General features: G+C 39.0%; 1 protein-coding gene across 3 annotated transcripts in view; it reads left to right on the forward strand.

Moving 5' to 3' along the window:
• Nucleotides 1-20,164, forward strand: part of SMG1 (SMG1 nonsense mediated mRNA decay associated PI3K related kinase) — a 98,992-nt gene that overhangs the window by 65,140 nt on the left and 13,688 nt on the right. For all 3 annotated transcript variants that reach the window (XM_086375571.1, XM_086375570.1, XM_086375572.1), the window contains 21 exons: nucleotides 188-418; nucleotides 528-705; nucleotides 1,368-1,529; nucleotides 2,108-2,325; nucleotides 2,627-2,781; nucleotides 4,290-4,512; nucleotides 7,677-7,923; nucleotides 8,312-8,541; nucleotides 9,392-9,640; nucleotides 10,131-10,269; nucleotides 10,352-10,461; nucleotides 10,585-10,803; nucleotides 11,501-11,691; nucleotides 12,386-12,558; nucleotides 12,694-12,973; nucleotides 13,697-13,969; nucleotides 14,204-14,438; nucleotides 14,601-14,827; nucleotides 17,287-17,437; nucleotides 17,541-17,730; nucleotides 17,910-18,379. In XM_086375571.1, coding sequence (XP_086231697.1) covers nucleotides 188-418; nucleotides 528-705; nucleotides 1,368-1,529; nucleotides 2,108-2,325; nucleotides 2,627-2,781; nucleotides 4,290-4,512; nucleotides 7,677-7,923; nucleotides 8,312-8,541; nucleotides 9,392-9,640; nucleotides 10,131-10,269; nucleotides 10,352-10,461; nucleotides 10,585-10,803; nucleotides 11,501-11,691; nucleotides 12,386-12,558; nucleotides 12,694-12,973; nucleotides 13,697-13,969; nucleotides 14,204-14,438; nucleotides 14,601-14,827; nucleotides 17,287-17,437; nucleotides 17,541-17,730; nucleotides 17,910-18,379 — 4,551 coding nt within the window. The remainder of the gene's footprint in view (nucleotides 1-187; nucleotides 419-527; nucleotides 706-1,367; nucleotides 1,530-2,107; nucleotides 2,326-2,626; nucleotides 2,782-4,289; nucleotides 4,513-7,676; nucleotides 7,924-8,311; nucleotides 8,542-9,391; nucleotides 9,641-10,130; nucleotides 10,270-10,351; nucleotides 10,462-10,584; nucleotides 10,804-11,500; nucleotides 11,692-12,385; nucleotides 12,559-12,693; nucleotides 12,974-13,696; nucleotides 13,970-14,203; nucleotides 14,439-14,600; nucleotides 14,828-17,286; nucleotides 17,438-17,540; nucleotides 17,731-17,909; nucleotides 18,380-20,164) is intronic.

Raw genomic sequence — 20,164 nt, forward strand, 5'->3', positions numbered from 1 at the left:
TTCTTCATTAGCTACATTGGTAAGAGAAGCATGGTAACATTTATTTAGCATGCATAGCACTAAATGTGGAATATTTTGATCTTTCATAAATGAGAAAATGCTTGCATATATTAGGAAAATCATGTACCTTTCTCCTTTTTAAAATTTGTGTCCCCAAATAGCATTTTTTTGCCCTGTTTTTCTTTAGGATGAAGATATAACGCTTCAGATCACAGAAAGTGAAGATAATGAGGAAGATGACATGGTTGATGTTATCTGGCGTCAGTTAATATCAAGTTGCCCATGGCTTTCAGAACTTGATGAAAGTGCAACAGAAGGAGTCATTAAAGTGTGGAGGAAAGTTGTGGACAGAATCTTCAGCCTGTATAAACTGTCCTGCAGCGCATATTTTACTTTCCTTAAACTCAATGCTGGGCAGGTAGGTAGCACAGTATTCTTTTATGAAAGTTTATTTGAAATTTCTTTTCTAGCAGATGAAAACAGCATTTGGAATTGTTTAATTGTATCCTCTTGTCTCTCATCCTTAGATTCCTTTAGATGAAGATGACCCTCGGCTCCATTTAAGCCACAGAGTGGAGCAGAGCACGGATGACATGATTGTGATGGCCACGCTGCGGTTGCTCAGGTTGCTCGTGAAGCACGCTGGGGAGCTTCGGCAGTATCTGGAACATGGCTTGGAAACAACACCTACTGCGCCTTGGAGAGGTGGTGGTCTAAATAAAATGTTTCAGGGAAAAGTACTTCTGGGTAGAATGTAGTAAGACAGTTGAAACATAATAGTTCCTTGGATTTCCCTGGCAGGCCAGTGGTTGAAACTATACTTTCACTGCAAGGGGTGTGGGTTCGATTCCTGGTTGGGGAACTGAGATCCTACGTGCTTCATGGTGTGGCCAAAAAAAAAGTTCCTATATGTTTACTGTTTGAATGTGTTATGAAATAGCTAAATTAGTTCAAACGACACTGTGGACTGCTTGTTATACCACTTCCCTCCCACCTTTCAGAGAAATGGAAGGCTGAGAGGCAAAAAGCTTTTAATATAGAAAAGGAATTTTGGAGAGAGTGATAAGAATGTTTCAAAAAATTTCATATCCCTTTGAAAAAATTGTCTATATCTGCCTTCTTTTACAGGCATTCACAGACAATATATTTCTGTGTAACGTTTGAATCAAGATTTTGATTACAGCTGTGTACCCTTACTAAACCTGCAAATCAAGAGCTATTATGTATATAGTTCTTTGTTATCCCAGGGAGAAATTTGAGGCTCCTAGAACTAATGGCTGACATATATCAAGTTTTATCCTTTTGCCTCCACCATGTTAACTGTTTTTCTTTAATAACTTTAAAGTATTTTTCTTCTTATCCTAAAGGAATTATTCCACAGCTTTTCTCACGCTTAAACCACCCTGAAGTGTATGTGCGCCAGAGTATTTGTAACCTCCTCTGCCGCGTGGCTCAGGATTCCCCGCATCTCATACTGTATCCTGCAATAGTGGGCACCATATCGCTTAGTAGTGAGTCACAGGCTTCAGGTAAGGAAGGTTAAAATACTGCTACTTTAAATTAGTTTGCAAACACTGTTTATTAGGTAAAATTTTTTGAGCTTTATGTTCCATAGTTGATAAGAGTTTGTGACTTTTTTTCCCCCAACAATAATAATAATAGTATCAATAGTAATACCACTTACTGAGTGAGTAGCTGCCATGTCTGGCAGTAGGATGTATGCTTTACATTGTATCTTCAGTCTCAAAATAACTCGCCAGGGCTTGGAGAAACTGAGTCACCCTCAGTTCACTGAGCTGAATTATCTGGCAGATAAGGATTGAAACCAAGTTCTGAACTCTGGCTAGGCAAACTTTACTTTATTTGTTGAGACTCACCTATTATCATTTCCCCCACTTATCTTTTATTAGCTTATAATATTAATAAGTATGGAAGCTCAACTTGTAAAAAGGCATAATATCCATGATCCTTGGTCAACTTAGTGCACATGTGCAAGATGAGTTAAATGAGTGCTCTGGAATCAAATACATTATAGATGTTTTCCCTAACTCAACGTATGCACATGAGAGAAACAACCAATGTATACTTTTTTCCCATTTCATTATAGGAAATAAATTTTCCTCTGCAATTCCAACTTTACTTGGCAATATTCAAGGAGAAGAACTGCTGGTTTCTGAATGTGAGGGAGGAAGCCCTCCTGCTTCTCAAGATAGCAATAAGGATGAACCTAAAAGTGGACTGAATGAAGACCAAGCCATGATGCAGGACTGCTACAGCAAAATTGTAGATAAACTGTCCTCGGCAAACCCAACTATGGTGTTACAGGTATAGAACAGTTCACATGTTTTAAAATAAATTTGTATTATAACCACTCCCCTCTCCTCCCAAAAAAAGCCACCTAAAAACAAAACCCCTAAAGTTGTTATGGAAGTGATAGTTAAGGAGCAAAGCCTTTAAAATAATCAAATTGGTTTTATAAATCTGTACTGATAGAATCACTGATTGAGGTTCTGTAATTGGATAATGAACAAAAGATGTGCCCATTTTGCTTGAAGTTTGCAGTGTTAGCAGAACTGAGCTGTGTGTAGACTTAGAGATGAGCATGTTGGATGTGCCCTGTGTGCAGGTTCAGATGCTTGTGGCTGAGCTGCGCAGGGTCACTGTTCTCTGGGATGAGCTCTGGTTGGGAGTTCTGTTACAGCAGCACATGTATGTCCTGAGACGAATTCAGCAGTTGGAAGACGAGGTGAAGAGAGTCCAGAACAACAACACCTTACGCAAGTATGTTTTTATTAATTTAAACGTCAAAAACATAGCTGCCCCTTTTTATTAATGTAAAATACATATAAAGTTTGCCATTTTAACCAGTTTTAAGTGTACAATTCAGTTGCAGCAAGTACATTTACAGTGTTGTGTCCAGCTCCAGAACTTACCATCCTCCCGAACAGCAGCTCTGTACCCATAGCAGCTCTGTACCCATTTAATAGTACTTCCCCATCCTCCACCTCAGCCCCTGCTCACCACTTGTCTACTTTCTGCCTGTATGAATTTGACTATTCTGAGTACCTTGTGTGACTAGAAACATACAGTATTTGTCATTTTGTATCTGGTTTCTTTGACTTACCATGTTTTGAAGGTTCATTCCATGTTGTAGCATGTGTCAGAATTTCCTTCCTTTTTATTGCTGAATCACATTTCATTGTATGGATGTGCATGTGTGTGCGCGTGTGCTAAGTCGTTTCAGTCCTGATCAACTCTTTGCGACCCTGTGGACTGTAGCCCATCAGGCTCTTCTGTCCATGGGATTCTTCAGGCAAAAATACTGGAATGGGTTGCCATGCTCTCTTCCAGGGGATCTTAATGACCCAAGGATCAAATCTGCGTCTCTTATATCTTCTGCGTTGGCAGGGGGCTTCTTTATCACATTTTATTCATGCACTCTTCTGTCAGTGGACACTTGAGTTGCTCCTATCTTTTAGCTCTTGTAACCAGTGCTTCTATCAGCATTGATTTACAAGTATCTGTGTCCCTGCTTTTAATTATTTTGTGTGTGAGCCAGTGAATTTGCTGTGTCTTATGTTAATTCTATGTTTAACTTGTAGAGGAACTGGTAAACTGTGCTTTAGGATTTCAGTTTCTCCATATCCTCGCTAACATGTATTGTTTTCTGTCTTACTGATAGTGACATCCTAATGGGTGTGGAATGGTATCTTTTCATGTGCTTATTGACCATTTGTATATCTCCTTTGTCTGTTTGAATCTTTTGCTCATTTTTGAATTGGGTTGTTTTATTGTTGTTGGAAATTTAGGAGCTCTCTAAATATTCTGGATTTTAATCCCTTTATCAGATACATTGATTTGCAAATATTTTTTCCTATTTTGTGTATTTTTCACTCTTGAATGAAGATCTCTTTTGATGCACAAAAGTTTTTAGTTTTATGTAGCCCAGTTTATCTGTTTTTTCTTTTGTTTTCTTTTAAGAGTTTTAAATGAAGTCTTAGCTTTTATGTTTAGGTCTTTGATCCATTTGACTTTTTTTTTTTGCATGTTAGTATCAGGTAACACTCCAGCTTCATTCTTTTGTAAGCAGGTATCCAGCTTTCCTAGCACCATTTGTTAAAAGGAGAAGCTGCATCTTTTATATGCTGGATTTTTTACAGTGCTGTTGTGGTCAGTTACTTTGCAAACATTTTAGTAATTTATTTTGATTATTCTTTTATGCTGTTTACTTACACTTGACAATTTATATTCTTCCTTGTTTGTATTGAACTCTGTGTCTTTCTGGTCAGAGAAGAGAAAATCGCAATCATGCGGGAGAAGCACACAGCTTTGATGAAGCCCATCGTATTTGCTTTGGAGCACGTTAGGAGCATCACAGCGGCCCCTGCAGAAACACCTCATGAAAAGTGGTTTCAGGATAACTATGGTGATGCCATTGAAAATGCTCTAGAAAAGCTGAAAACACCGTCAAACCCTGCAAAGCCCGGAAGCAGCTGGATTCCATTTAAAGAGGTATAGAAAAATCTCAAGAATGCTACTGAAATGGGAAATTCCGTGAGATAAACTTAAGTAAGGGGTCTCTTTTTACTTAGAACACAGAGAGAAGACTTTCTAAACCCATGGAATACAGCCAGTGTTCAGTTGCTATAAAGAATATAGAGAAAGGTATTTTCTTCATTTTTGAGAATTTGAGGTTAAGTGGTCCTAGGGTGGCAAACTGCATCTACTGAGGGTTCCCACCAAGGAAGAATATTCTGTAAGGTGTTAGGGAAGGGGCTTGACTGCCTGCTGTATTCTTCTCATAAAAGATTAACAAATTTAATCTTGTACCTATGTAGTTTTTCTTAGTGGAGGGGTATTCAGTATTTCTAACAGACAAAATATTCACATATAACAGCATCAATTTTTATAAGTAATTTTTTTGACAGCAGTTCTGCATAGGCTGAAGAATGCTTAGTATGTTTAAATATTTGAGAATCCTTATCTTTCATGATTTGATCCACTTAATTCTGTATTTGGTTTGCCTCTGTTTTAGCAATAGCACCATTAGTTGGGGGATCCTATTTATTACTTTATATCTTTTTCTTATCCCTTCTTTCTCTGTCCCATTCCTATAATTGATCTTAACTGATTTCCTTACTTTAGTAATGAAAAAACTGTTAAAAGCTAGACAGTGTAGAGACAAAGTACACCTGACTTTAAGGAGAAAATGTGAACAAGAGGAAATGCTACATTCAGAGGAAATGCCTTAGGAGCTCAAGACAAGAGCACTAACATGAAGGATGAAGTTTATTTGTGTGACTTAGCCAAAACTTATTTTTCTCATGTTCCAGCAGTAATTTCTTGCTTTGCGTTCTTCTCAGTAAATCAACCAGGAAACCCAGAGGAGATAGGAAGGATACTTTTTTTTATTTGGCCACAGTGCTTGGCTTGTGGGATCTCAGTTCCCCAATCAGGGGTCCTGTGTGTGCCCCCTGCAGTGGAGTCTTAACCTTTGGACCTCCCAGGAAGTCCCACTTTTAAAAAATTGATATATAGTTGATTTACAATGTTGTATTAACTTCAACTGTATAGCAAAGTGACTTTTTTAATATATATTTATTTTTCATATTCTTTTCTACTGTGGTTTATCATAGGTTATTGAGTATAATTCCCTGTGCTATACAGTAGTTCCTTGTTTATCCATCCTGTATATGCTAGTTTGCATCTGCTAATACTGATCTTTCCCTCTCCTGCACTCCTCCCATAGGGAATATTTTTTTAAAAAACCCTCTGTGTGTGTGTGAGATAAGTCATAAAGAAAAATTTTTGAAGTACTGTGTCCCTCCATAATTATATCTTCCTCTCCACAACCACTGCTCTGAATTTTGAATTAATCCTTATTAAAGAAAATAGTTTTTATTGGTACATTTCTAAATGGTATAGTTTAGCCTCTCCTGTTTTTGAATTTCATATAAATGAGATTATATTTTATGTGTATTGTATGTGTTTTACCACTTCCATAAATGATTCGTCAGCATTAGGTTTTTGCTTTTGTTTTTTTAAAATAATTCATCCATATTTTGTATACAGCTGAACATGAATAGATTATTGAACAGTACCACAGTTTATCTTTTGTCCCGTCAGTGAATACTTGAGGTGTTTCCAGTTACCTTTTTCCTTTTATGGACAAATGTTGCTAAGGATTGATTAAAATGTTTCACGTGAAAGCAGAGCCCAGAGTTCATTAATTCTGGTGTAGATTATTGAGTTAGCTAAGTAGGGATACAGCTATACATGATTCTCTCTCTGTGAGTTATTAGAAAGATTGTGTGTTTTCTGCATACTTCAAATAGTCTGAGCTCTAAATTATTACTAAATTTTCAGATGGCTTTTTTTGTGTGTGTGATTTTTTTTAAAAATTTTTTAACTTTACAATATTGTATTGGTTTTGCCATATATCAACATGAATCTGCCACAGGTATACATGTGTTCGCCATCCTGAACCCTCCCTCCTCCTTCCCTGTACCATCCCTCTGAGTTGTCCCAGTGCACCAGCCCCAAGCATCCAGTATCGTTCATCGAACCTGGACTGGCATGTTTCAGTGCCATTCTCCCAAATCATCCCACCCTCTCCCTCTCCCACAGAGTCCACAAGACTGTTCTATACATCAGTGTCTCTTTTGCTGTCTCGTATACAGGGTAAAATGTTACCATCTTTCTAAATTCCATATATATGACTTAGTATACTGTATTGGTGTTTTTCTTTCTGGCTTACTTCACTCTGTATAATAGGCTCCAGTTTCATCCACCTCATTAGAACTGATTCAAAGGTATTCTTTTTAATGGCTGAGTAATACTCCATTGTGTATATGTACCACAGCTTTCTTATCCATTCATCTGCTGATGGACATCTAGGTTGCTTCCATGTCCTGGCTATTATAAACAGTGCTGCAATGAACATTGGGGTACACGTGTCTCTTTCAATTCTAGTTTCCTCAGTGTGTATGCCCAGCAGTGGGATTGCTGGGTCATAAGGCAGTTCTATTTCCAGCTTTTTAAGGAATCTCCACACTGTTCTCCATAGTGGCTGTACTAGTTTGCATTCCCACCAACAGTATAAGAGGGTTCCCTTTTCTCCACACCCTCTCCAGCATTTATTGCTTGTAGACTTTTGGATCGCAGCCATTCTGACTGGCATGAAATGGTACCTCATAGTGGTTTTGATTTGCATTTCTGTGATAATGAGTGATGTTGAGCATCTTTTCATGTGTTTGTTAGCCCAGATGGCTTTCTTAAAGGTGTGTGCCACCTTTAAGTTACCTGCCAGTAACTTGCTATATCTTTTGTTCTTTTGCTAGGACTGAATTGATCTGTTTGAGTGTTGATTGGACATAGCTTAACACTGGGGAATTAGTTCGCTACAAGCCTTGAATTTTGTGATCACAGCAGTTATTGTTTTTCCATCTGCTATGATTTCATTGCTTATTTGGGAGAGGTCTGAACAAAGTAGAAATCACCGAGAGCATATCAGCACATCAGTGTTTCCCTTCCCAGGAAGGCCCAAATATGTAACAGCAAATTAAATGAACTAGACAAGAGGTGTTTGTATTTTAAATTTATCTTTAAGCCAGATTAAATGTAGAGGAAAGTAAGTGTGGTAATGATTATGTAAACTTTTCCTACCTTAAATATAGATAATGCTGAGTTTGCAACAGAGAGCACAGAAACGTGCAAGTTACATCTTGCGTCTTGAAGAAATCAGCCCATGGCTGGCTGCCATGACTAACACTGAAATTGCTCTTCCCGGAGAAGTCTCAGCCAGAGATACCGTCACAATCCACAGTGTTGGTGGAACCATCACAATCTTACCTACTAAAACCAAGCCAAAGAAACTTCTCTTTCTAGGATCAGATGGGAAGAGCTATCCTTATCTTTTCAAAGGTGGGATTTAAAAGAGCATTAATCTGATTATTAATGTTTTAATGCTGTGTGTGTTGTTTAGGTGAATTTCTGTATGTCATGAATAGCCTGGAGTATCATGTATTTTGATGGAAGTTGTTGGAAGCTGTGTAGTGTGATTTTCTGTTGTTTCCTCTGTTCTTGCTTATTTATGCAAGCTGGGCAACTGAGATACAGCTAATAATGCTGTATCTAATACCTTGTGACTGAATAGAATGTTCTTTAATACTGTCATTATGCCCTTTTGACTGTCAGTTCTTGACTGCTATTGCTAATTGAGAGGGACACGAAAAAATGGTGTATTTCCAGTCCCATTCCATTGTACTTCACCCTATTTGGTTATCTGTCCTAACTAATTTTGTTTCCACAGGATTGGAGGATTTACATCTGGATGAGAGAATAATGCAATTTCTGTCTATTGTAAATACCATGTTTGCAACAATCAATCGCCAGGAAACACCTCGTTTCCATGCTCGCCACTATTCTGTAACACCACTGGGAACTCGCTCAGGCCTAATCCAGTGGGTGGATGGAGCCACGCCCTTATTTGGTCTTTACAAACGATGGCAACAACGGGAAGCCGCCTTGCAAGCACAAAAGGTTGATTCCAATTAAAATACGTACTTTTATTTGTTGATAAACAAGTATATGTATTAGTTTGTTCTCTGTTATGTGTGAAATATGTCTAGGCTTACTGCCCTTGAGCATTTTTTCAACTTTATGAGAGTTAAAGAAGGAATAAACGTAATTTTAAATTTAGAGTTAATCACTATGGCATCCTGTTTTGTACCTGTGAAATTTATACTTTGATTTAGAACAGTTTTTTAGAATTCATTTTGGCTGAGTATCTGAGTGCTTAGTATGTGAAAGAAATAGTTCTAAGTACTTCATATAAAATGGTAAATTTTTAAACAGTCACAACTTTAAGTTCCAACATCTAGACAAATAAAATGATTCTAAGTAGGATAGGTATGGGAAGGAGCAAGAGTTTGAACAAAGGAGACCGTAGAACAATTACTGAAGGGTAGATCTCTGGAATTAGGAAAGGGACATCTAAATTTTTGTCTAACATGTTCCTGAATATGTGTTGTTAATTTTGTATTATGATTAAATCATATTGGTGAAGAATGAAATATGTGCATAAATGAATGATAAATTTTTTAAATAGAATTATATGTTATAAAGAAAAGTGGAACTTGGATGTTGAGCTTGAATTGAACCTCAAGAAAATATAACAGTAAACCAAGTTTTCAATAAAGTGATAATACCTAATTAAGAAAAAGATAACGTAGATTGCAGTCCAGAAGAATTGGCTATTTGATGTGTGAGATTTACCTAGCTAGGTGGAGAATGCTGCTGAAAAACCAGTTTTTAAAATACTACTTTATAGTCAAGGTAATGTTTATCCTTATTTAAGCAAAGTTAATCTTGTCTTAAAATTTTTTCCAAGGCCCAAGATTCCTACCAAACTCCTCAGAATCCTGGAATCGTACCCCGTCCTAGTGAACTTTATTATAGTAAAATTGGTCCTGCTTTGAAAGCAGTTGGGCTTAGTCTGGATGTGTCCCGCCGGGATTGGCCTCTTCATGTGATGAAGGCAGTGTTAGAAGAGTTAATGGAGGCCACGCCCCCAAATCTCCTTGCTAAAGAGCTTTGGTCATCATGTACCACCCCTGATGAGTGGTGGAGAGTCACACAGGTATGTGTTTTGTTTTGGGCTTGGTCATCAGTATTATTCTTTGCTTGCGTCCTGTCTTGTCTTGTTCACCCTCTTCCTGCTGCCCCTCTAGAATTGGTAGTTTGAGACCTGCATTTGAATCTTATATTACATTTATTTTTATGAGGCATGGCCATGACTGTATGAAGGCAGAATGAAGGGGATTATGGATGAAATGAAAAGTGGAATAAAAACTTTAGAAAGGGAAAAACTAGAGAGACTGAAGAATAGTTGTTTTTTTAAGTCCTGCATTCTGTTGATGATTAAGTAGAACAACAAGGACCTCAGTGTTGTATGCTGCTGCTCACTGTAGTCTGTGATCACATGCAGCATCCCTGAAGAGTGCCAGCTATTTATTCAGAAATAAGGGAGTAGGACTGTGGAGGCTTGTAAATTTTAGAGGATAAAGACCGTGTTGGAAGGAAATTTGCTAATAATGCCTAACTTGCTCCCCCCACCCCCTCTTCTTTAGTCTTATGCCAGATCTACTGCAGTCATGTCTATGGTCGGATACATAATTGGCCTTGGAGATAGACATCTGGATAATGTTCTCATAGATATGACGACTGGAGAGGTTGTTCACATAGATTACAATGTTTGCTTTGAAAAAGGTAAAATTAAAGTGGACTTTTTATATAAGGGTCGAGTATATTTTGGTGAAAGGACAAAAATATAATGATTTGTCTTTTCAAGGTAAAAGCCTTAGAGTTCCTGAGAAAGTACCTTTTCGAATGACACAGAACATTGAAACAGCACTGGGTGTAACTGGAGTAGAAGGTGTTTTTAGGCTTTCATGTGAGCAGGTATGTGGTTTTCTCTTATACCTCTTAGTGTACCTGTTACATTAACAAGTCCTTTGGAATGAAAAACTACATTTTAATGAGGAAGCTTGTGGCAAAACTTAATTAAAAGTTTTCTGAAAACAGGTTCTACACATTATGCGGCGTGGCAGAGAGACTCTGCTGACGCTGCTGGAGGCCTTTGTATATGACCCCCTGGTGGACTGGACAGCTGGGGGCGAGGCTGGGTTTGCTGGTGCGGTCTATGGTGGAGGGGGCCAGCAGGCTGAGAGCAAGCAGAGCAAGAGAGAGATGGAACGAGAGATCACTCGCAGCCTTTTTTCTTCGAGAGTAGCTGAAATTAAGGTGAGGCCAGTAATAATAAGTCATTGTCCCTTTTTTGTTAATAGTTAACAAGACCAGGGAATTCCTTGGTGGTCCAGTGGTTAGGACCTGGTGCTTTCACTGCCAGGGCCTGGGTTCCAGCCCTCCTCAGGGAGCTAAGATCCTGCAAGCTGTGTAATGCCACCAAAAAAAGAAAAAGGTTAACAGGTCCATAAAAAAAAAGACTGTCATGTATAATATTGAAATGGTCACAAAGTATGGCAGTTTGCTGTGATCGTTTGCTAAGAAATGCTCACATGAAAAGACACAGTCACACTCCCACGTGGGAGGTGGGTTAATGATTTGAAAAATATACCTTTTTTAGTAGACTGAATGTGTTTGCCAGTGACTATTTTAAGTGTTCTTTAACTGGATTGTCTCCTTGGTTTTGATTGGATAGTCTTCTCCTCCATGGTAGCCAGTGGTGCTGATCTTGCTTTGTGTGGCATGGTGGTAACTGCATGTTATTGTGTATTGTGGAATTGAGTCTTCATTTATGGCCATGTGAATTGATTGCATTAGTTATCTTTATAAAAATGAGGGTGATCCACACTGGCTTTGTTGAGATTTAAGTATGATAGCATGTGCAGAACATCCTTCTAACATGATCCTTTTGGCATACATCCTCATACCTCACAGTCGGCCTTATAAGAATCTTCCTAATTATGTCTTTTTACAGGTGAACTGGTTTAAAAACAGAGATGAGATGCTGGTTGTACTTCCCAAGCTGGACAGCAGCTTAGATGAATACCTGAGCTTGCAAGAGCAACTAACAGATGTGGAGAAACTGCAGGGCAAACTGCTGGAAGAAATTGAGTTTCTAGAAGGAGCTGAAGGAGTGGATCATCCTTCTCATACTCTGCAACACAGGTTTAAAACAAGTGTTGAACTCTTAATTTATCTTTATTCCATTAAGGAGAACTTTTTATTTGTGTGAACATTATCAACTTGAATTAGAATTGTTGCAGCAACTCACATGAATAATCAAAGCTCTCGCAAGAACTGCAGTTTTGAAGTATTAATAGAATTCACTTAAATTTTCAGCTTCATTGTATTTAGACATTTGAGTTACTGTGGGAGATGGACATAGTGGTTAGAACCGTGAACTTGGATTCAGAAAACCTGGGATTTTGGTTTTTTCCTCTGCAGTTTATGTCTGAATCCTTATTCATTTGTATGGTGGGTTTTGTCCACATGGCCAAGTTTTTCTGAGCTTTGATCTAAGTGAGTGAACCTCACATAGAGTGGGTGCCTGGCTCAGTGAAGGGTGGTTAAATGTGCAAGTGCCAGACACTGCAGGAGATGCTGAGATTACAGAGATCTTCTGATCTCAGTCTTCCACACTTCAAATAACTCTGGTAAATGTGGTAGAATTTTGTTTAAAATGTTGCGAGTATAGTTAGGGGACTATAGCCTCAGGAAAAAAACCAGAGGAGAAAAGGACATTTGAGTGGTGTCCTCAAGATTAAAAAGGAGCTTACCAGGCAGTCCAAGTATGAGCAAAATGTACTTTTAGAGTGATGAAAATTCCCAGCAGTCAATTAAAATTTTTTCCTTCCATTAGGTATTCTGAACACACTCAACTACAGACTCAGCAGAGAGCTGTTCAGGAAGCAATCCAGGTGAAGCTGAATGAATTTGAACAGTGGATAACACACTATCAGGCCGCGTTCAGTAATTTGGAAGCGACACAGCTGGCCAGTTTGCTTCAGGAGATAAGCACACAGATGGACCTTGGTATGTTAGATGTACATGTGAGCATGTGAGTTTTGTTGTTATGTGTTTTTGTGTGGAGTTCTGGTTTGTACTCCTTTCAATGACTGCTGATTTGAAACAGCTTCACTGTAATGGATAATTATCTTTTACCAAAAGGTCCTCCCAGCTACGTGCCGGCAACAGCCTTTCTGCAGAATGCTGGCCAGGCCCACTTGATTAGCCAGTGTGAGCAGCTAGAAGGGGAGGTTGGTGCCCTCCTGCAGCAGAGGCGCTCGGTGCTGCGAGGCTGTCTGGAGCAGCTGCATCACTACGCAACTGTTGCTCTGCAGTATCCAAAGGCCATATTTCAGAAACATCGAATTGAGCAGTGGAAGACCTGGATGGAAGAGCTCATCTGTAATACCACAGTAGAACGCTGTCAGGAACTTTACAGGAAGTAAGTTGATCACTCTCGATTTTCTTTACTTCTCATTGGGACTGGAAGCAAAGTTGTGTTCATATTTTCAATTGCATAGTATTTCATTTTCTGAAAGAAATGATTGATAGATGGAATTTGAATGGAGTCACTTTCTTGTGGTTTTAAGAGGGTTTAAACTCCTGTTTTGGAGAAGGCAATGGCACCCCACTCCAGTACTCTTGCCTGGAAAATCCCATGGACGGAGGAGCCTGGTAGGCTGCAGTCCATGGAGTCGCTAAGAGACAGACTGAGCGACTTCACTTTCACTTTTCACTTTCATGCATTGGAGAAGGAAATGGCAACCCACTCTAGTGTTCTTGCCTGGAGAATCCCAGGGACGGGGGAGCCTGGTGGGCTGCTGTCTGTGGGGTCGCACAGAGTTGGACATGACTGAAGAGACTTAGCAGCAGCAGCAAACTCTTGTTTTCCTTTATAAGACAGTGTTTTCTGTAATTAGTTAAAATGTATCTCACTCTTAGATAAAATGTATCTAAGAGTGATGTGATCAGGTAAAGAGAGCTGAATTCACACTGTTTCTGTTACTTAAATCATTTTTAGAAGTTACTTTTGCTCTTGAAACCTTCTCTGTAAATGGAAATAATGATTTCTGCTCTGTATCAAATACAGTAGTCCATCTTGTCTTTTTTAGTATTTTGTAAGGTGTGAACTTTCTTTTCAAGCACCTCTTTCTCTTTTTTAAAGATATGAAATGCAGTATGCGCCCCAGCCACCCCCAACAGTGTGTCAGTTCATCACGGCCACTGAGATGACCCTGCAGCGGTACGCAGCCGACATCAACAGCCGACTTATCAGACAGGTGGAACGCTTGAAACAGGAAGCTGTCACTGTACCGGTTTGTGAAGATCAGTTGAAAGAAATTGAACGTTGTATCAAAGTTTTCCTTCACGAGAATGGAGAGGAAGGATCTTTGAGTCTAGCAAGTGTTATTATTTCTGCCCTTTGTACTCTCACAAGGTGAGTCAGCTGACATATCATTGAGACTGTTTCGTTGTCCTGCAAACATTAGTGCTTATTGAGAGAGTTCATGTGTTTTTTGTTTAATCCCAAAATTAAGGTATCCTTGTACTTTCTGTTAGTCTTTCCCAGTGTAAGACTGCTTTATTTTTTTTTTCTCCCAGATTTTGAGGTATCCTATTTGTGTGGGTTCCACTAAGTCAGTTTCACTGTACAAATATTTATCTCATTCAGGCGTAACCTAATGATGGAAGGTGCAGCGTCGAGTGCTGGAGAGCAGCTGGTTGATCTGACTTCTCGGGATGGAGCCTGGTTCTTGGAGGAACTCTGCAGTATGAGCGGAAATGTCACATGTCTGGTTCAGTTACTGAAGCAGTGTCATTTAGTGCCACAAGACTTAGACATTCCTAACCCCATGGAAGCATCTGAGGCCGTTCATTTGGCTAATGGTGTATACACCTCACTTCAGGTGAGCACTTCTAAATTAGCTTAAATTTTGTAAGTTTGTTTTAAATGTTGAGCGTTGTATTTTTCATCTCTGGTTCTGAAAAGCAGTTTGACTTCCTCAACCTTTAATGTTGCTTTATCTAAACTCAGGAAGCATTAAAATAGGTTTCTTACATATTTACAGGAATTAAATTCAAATTTCCGGCAAATCATATTTCCAGAAGCACTGAGATGTTTAATGAAAGGAGAATACACGTTAGAAAATATGCTTCATGAGCTGGACAGTCTTATTGAGCAGACAACTGATGGTGTTCCTCTGCAGACTCTAGTTGAATCTCTTCAAGCCTATTTAAGAAATGCAGCTATGGGACTTGAGGAAGAAACACATGCTCATTACATCGATGTTGCCAGGCAAGTGAATGCTAAGCTGTGCTGTTTTCTTGTGAAAGAGTTGGGAAGCCAGATACATTTTAAGTTTTATCTATCTTGGGCCATGCTGGGTCTTCATTGCTGCTCAGGCTTTCTCTAGTTGTGGGAGCAGGGGCTGTTGTGCAGCTGCAGTGGCTCCAGCTTTTCATTGCGGTGGCTTCCCTTGCTGTGGCTCCTGGGCTCTAGGGCACATGGGCTTCCGTAGTCGTGGCTTGTAGGCTCAGCAGTTGCAGTTCCTGGGCTCTGGAGCACAGGCTCAATAGTTGTGGTACACGGGCGTAGTTGCTCCAAGGCGTGTGGAATCTTCGCAGATCAGGCGTGCAACCCGTATCTCCTTTATTAGCAGGTGGATTCCTTATCACTGAGCCACTAGGGAAGCCTCAGTGTATCTTTTTAAAAAAACTTTCATTTGGGGGAATTCCTTGGTGATGCAGTGGTTAGGATTCTGCACTTGGAAAGGGTGCAGTTTCAGTCCCTGGTAGATTCTGCAAGCCGTATGGCATGGCTGAAACAAACAAAATCAAAACAACATTTCCCGTCCCCACCCCCCCCCAAAGCAAAAAAAACCCTTTTATTTGGAAATAATTACAGATTCATAGGAAGTTGTATTTTAAAAAAAAAAAAATTGCTCAGGGATGTCTTATGTAGCCTTCATCCCTCCTTCATTGTAGCATCTTGCATACCTGTGGTACAGTAGCAACACCATGAAGTTGACTTTGGTACAGTCCACAGAGCTTACTCAGGTTTTACCAGTTACATGTGTGCGCGCGCGCGTGTGTGTGTGTGTGTGTGGTTTTATTACATACACATACATATTCTTTAAGGGCTGTAGTTTTTACCATACTTGTGCTCACACACAAAGTGGAATGTGGTATTTTTTAAGCCAGCACTTGGAATTCAATGGGAGCATCTGAGCCAGTTTAGTTTGCTAATTTGAGTATACATGTCACTTCAAGTGAACACTTGTTAGCTTAAGTTTTATAAGTTTGTTTTAGGTATTGAACTTTGTATTTCTCAACTCTTAAATCTAGGAAAACAGTTTGACTTTGAAACATGTAGAGCTTGAACAGTTTCTTCAGCCATGCAGTGTACCTAAAGCTAAACCCTAAGCCCCTTTGTGCCTTGTGATTCAGGACCCCTTTCTTTGGCATTCTGTCCAGTTACTGTCAGAAAATGTAATTGAGAGAGTAGCAATGAATTGACCCAATACTTCCTCCCATGGGAAAATTACAAGATATAAGAAAGCAGAGAGAACAGTATAATGAACTCCCATTTTACCACCTTCAGTAATTATCTACACTGTGATTAATCCTGCCCCCCTCATCCCCCCCCCTTTTTTTTTTTGCTTCTGGTTAATCTTGTTTAAATTGTACTTCTCTGGTTACTTTGAATCAAATACCTTTTCATTCTTAAACTGCAGGAGAAATGTATATCTAAAATGTAGACTTACTTTCTTAAGAGGCCCTTATTTCATAAGAAAGGGTAATAACTCCTTGATGTTTTCTTTTATCCTGCATTCAAATTTTTCCTATTTTCTCATGTTTCTTTTAGTTTTATCATAAAATTTAAAAAACAACTGTAATTAGTATAGCATAAACATTTGCCAGCTAAATAATGAGATTATTTGTGCAGGAGCTTTATCATAAAGTTCCTAGCATTATTTTAAAAGTTAGATGCTAAGCCTGTACACTTTTCTTTGTCACAAAAGTTCAGCCCTTACTTTCCCTTGATGTCTAATCTAGATTCCCTTTACTCTCAAATGGAGGAATGTTTACTTCATGTATGCACTGGGTGACAGACTTCATGTTTGATTCTGCTACAGCCTGTTTGTATCTTGTGTTAGAGAAACTTTTTGGTAATTTAAATGAAAATTTTATACCATCATATAGCTCTTTTTCCATTATAAATTTCTCTGATAGCCTAAACTTACATAAAATGTTTAACATGGTACTTGGATACATAAACACAATGCAAGTCTTCAGTTAATTATAATGTGAGAGCAAATTTCTCAAGACCTACCTTCAAACTATGCATTATTCAAAACTCAGCATGCGAAAAAGGATAGCTATTTCCATTCATTGTCTGTAGCTGACTCTGTCATGTGACAGTAGTGTGAAGATACTTGACAACTTTTGCTGGGTCCACCAGCTTTAGAATTGTGTGCCTCTTGATTTTTTTTTTTAATATTGGAAGTGTAAATTATCTTACGTTCTGTATATAAAGAGATACTATAATATTTTGTATAGTTCTTTTTAAATTGTCATAACTTCAGTTTGCATAAAATTTAATCACATGAACAATGGCTAATAACACTCCTTCCTTCATAAAAAGACTTTTTCCTAGACTCTGCATACTAGCTGTAAGACTTGTTGATCTTAACGTTTCCCCCCAAATATATTACTGTTTAGGAATGGTTTTAACTCCTTTTTCTTTTCCTCTAGAATGCTTCATGCTCAGTATGGTGAATTAATCCAACCAAGAAATGGTTCAGTTGATGAAACACCAAAAATGTCAGCTGGCCAGATGCTTTTGGTAGCATTTGATGGCATGTTTGCCCAAGTTGAGACTGCTTTTGGCTTATTGGTTGAAAAGGTAAATAATTGACCTGGTTTGATGAATAATGCAAGTGTAGTAAAGTAGTTGCTGCGTGTTTGAAGAGTGGAGAAGTGAACTTTCTTTTCTTTCATTTACATAGCTAAATAAGATGGAAATTCCTATAGCTTGGCGAAAGATTGACATAATACGGGAAGCCAGGAGCACTCAGGTCAATTTTTTTGATGATGATAATCACCGACAGGTGCTGGAAGAGATCTTCTTTCTAAAACGACTACAGACAATTAAGGAGTTCTTTCGGCTCTGTGGTACCTTTTCTAAAACTTTGTCAGGTAATATTTCACACTTAAGCCAGATTTAGTTGTACTTTGGAGGGAAATGGGATAGAGTAGGCTTAATTTAACTGTAAATTAAAATCTTAAGTTCATGGAAGTCTTCAAATTCTTAAGTTAGCATTATCACCTTATTTTAGTATTGTATGAAATACTTAAAGAAATATTTCCTTTTTTAGGATCAAGTTCACTTGAAGATCAGAATACTGTAAATGGGCCTGTACAGATTGTCAATGTGAAAACCCTTTTTAGAAACTCTTGTTTCAGTGAAGACCAGATGGCCAAACCAATAAAGGCATTCACAGCTGACTTTGTGCGGCAGCTCCTGATTGGACTCCCGAACCAAGCCCTGGGCCTCACACTGTGCAGCTTCATCAGTGCTCTAGGGGTAGACATCATTGCGCAGGTGGAGGCGAAGGATTTTGGTGCTGAAAGCAAAGTTTCTGTTGACGATCTGTGTAAGAAGGCGGTGGAGCACAACATCCAGATCGGGAAGTTCTCTCAGCTGGTCATGAACAGGGCGACTGTGCTGGCGAGCTCCTACGACACTGCCTGGAAGAAGCACGACTTGGTACGCAGGCTGGAGACCAGCATCGCCTCCTGCAAGACAAGCCTGCAGCGTGTCCAGCTGCACATCGCCATGTTTCAGGTAAGTATTTCCCTTCATAAAGGGGTAAGCCGGGAGATTATTGTAGAACAATATAAAGAGGAGAACATTTTAAACTTGCCAAATTGTGCCAACCTGGAACAAACACAGCTTTAACATTGCTGTAACATTTCTCGGTTACAGAGTTGTGATCATTTTATGTTTATAGTTTGTGTCCTTTTAATTAGTTTCCATCAGTGTTTTATGGTTAGTGTTATCATTAAATATTATTTGTAAATGTAATTTCTTGTTCTTTTAATTGGAGTATAATTGCTTTACAACGTGTGTTCATTTCTGCTGTACAACAGAGTGAATTAACTGTGCATATACATATATCCCCTCCCTACTGAGCCTCCCTGTCCCCCACCCTGTATATGTAATTTCTAACAATTAAATTTATTTGTTAGGTGTATATATTCCTTGTGTACTGCCTAACTCAATTACTTCCAAAGTGACATCTGTTTCCCTGAATCTCTAAGCTCTCTACATACATCCTGTCATCATTTGGGAACTGTTTTTAAGAAGCCTGTTTTTGTCCTTTGTTTCGGGGCAGTACAGGCTTTGGGAGTGAGATAGATTTGGATTTGGGTATATGAACTTACCTTTAACCTCCCTTAAGATCTGATTTCCTTACCTATAGAATGGGGACAGTACTCTCTTAAAGGTTGATGACTGTGTGGATTAAAAATGATGATCTGGGACTTCCCTGGTGACACAGCGGATAAGTATCCGCCTGCTAATGCAGGGAACACAGATTTGATCCCTGGTCTGGGAAGATCCCACATGCCTTGGAGTAACTAACTACTGAGCAACTACCTACTGTGCGCCACAACTACTGAGCCCATGTGCTGCAACTTCTGAAGCTTGCGTGCACTGGAACCTGTGCTCTGCAACAAGGGAAGCCACTGCAGCGAGAAGCCCACGCACTGCAACAAGAGTAGCCCCACTCTGAGCAGCTAGAAAAAGCCCGCACAGCAGCAAAGACCCAGCACTGCCAAAAACACTTTTTTAAAAAAAGAAAAAAAAAATGGTGATCTGTGTAAGATAATAAGCACAGTATAAATTATAGATTTTTTTCTTATTTCTTTACTTCAGTATATTGTCAGTAGCTTCAGACAGGTGGACTCATGGAGTAGCACTGGGGCTGTAGTATCAGGGGTTCTGGTTTGGCCCAAACGTTGTTTACTTTGTATCATTTATATTGAAGCCGCTTCCCAAGAGTGAGTTGGTGGGACATGGAACCAGTGTATTTTTCTCTTTGCAGTTTTATCAGTTTGCTGGTTTCTTAGGTCATAAGTTAAGAAAAGTAATTTATTCAGATTCTGAAGTTACATTTATTATAGGTTAGCAGTCCATCTAGCACATTGGGAATTTTTTTTTTAATAACATCTATTTAAAAAAATCTTTTATTTACTGGCTGTTTTGGGTCTTTGTTGGCTGTACGCTAGTTGTGAAGAGTAGGGACTGCTCTCCATTTGTGGTGCACAGGCTTCTCATTGCGGTGGCTTCCCTTGTTGCAGAGTACAGGCTCTAGGCACACAGGCTTCAGTAACTATGGTGCACAGGCTCAGTACTTGTGGCGCACAGGCTTAGTTGCTCCACAGCATGTGGGATCTTCCCAGACCAGTGTCCCTTGCATTGCAAAGTGGATTCTTAACCACTAGACCACCAGGGAAAGCCCCATGTTGGGCTTTTCTTGGCATTTATTTTACTTCAAAAAAATAATGTTGAAAGGTTTATTTAATACATTTTAGAGTTTATTCATTGAAAAAGTTGACAACTACATGG

Source organism: Bos grunniens, chromosome 25 (assembly GCF_055505025.1).
Source record: "Bos grunniens cultivar Pamir isolate PY7600 chromosome 25, Bosgru_T2T1.0, whole genome shotgun sequence".
NCBI lineage: Eukaryota > Metazoa > Chordata > Mammalia > Artiodactyla > Bovidae > Bos > Bos grunniens.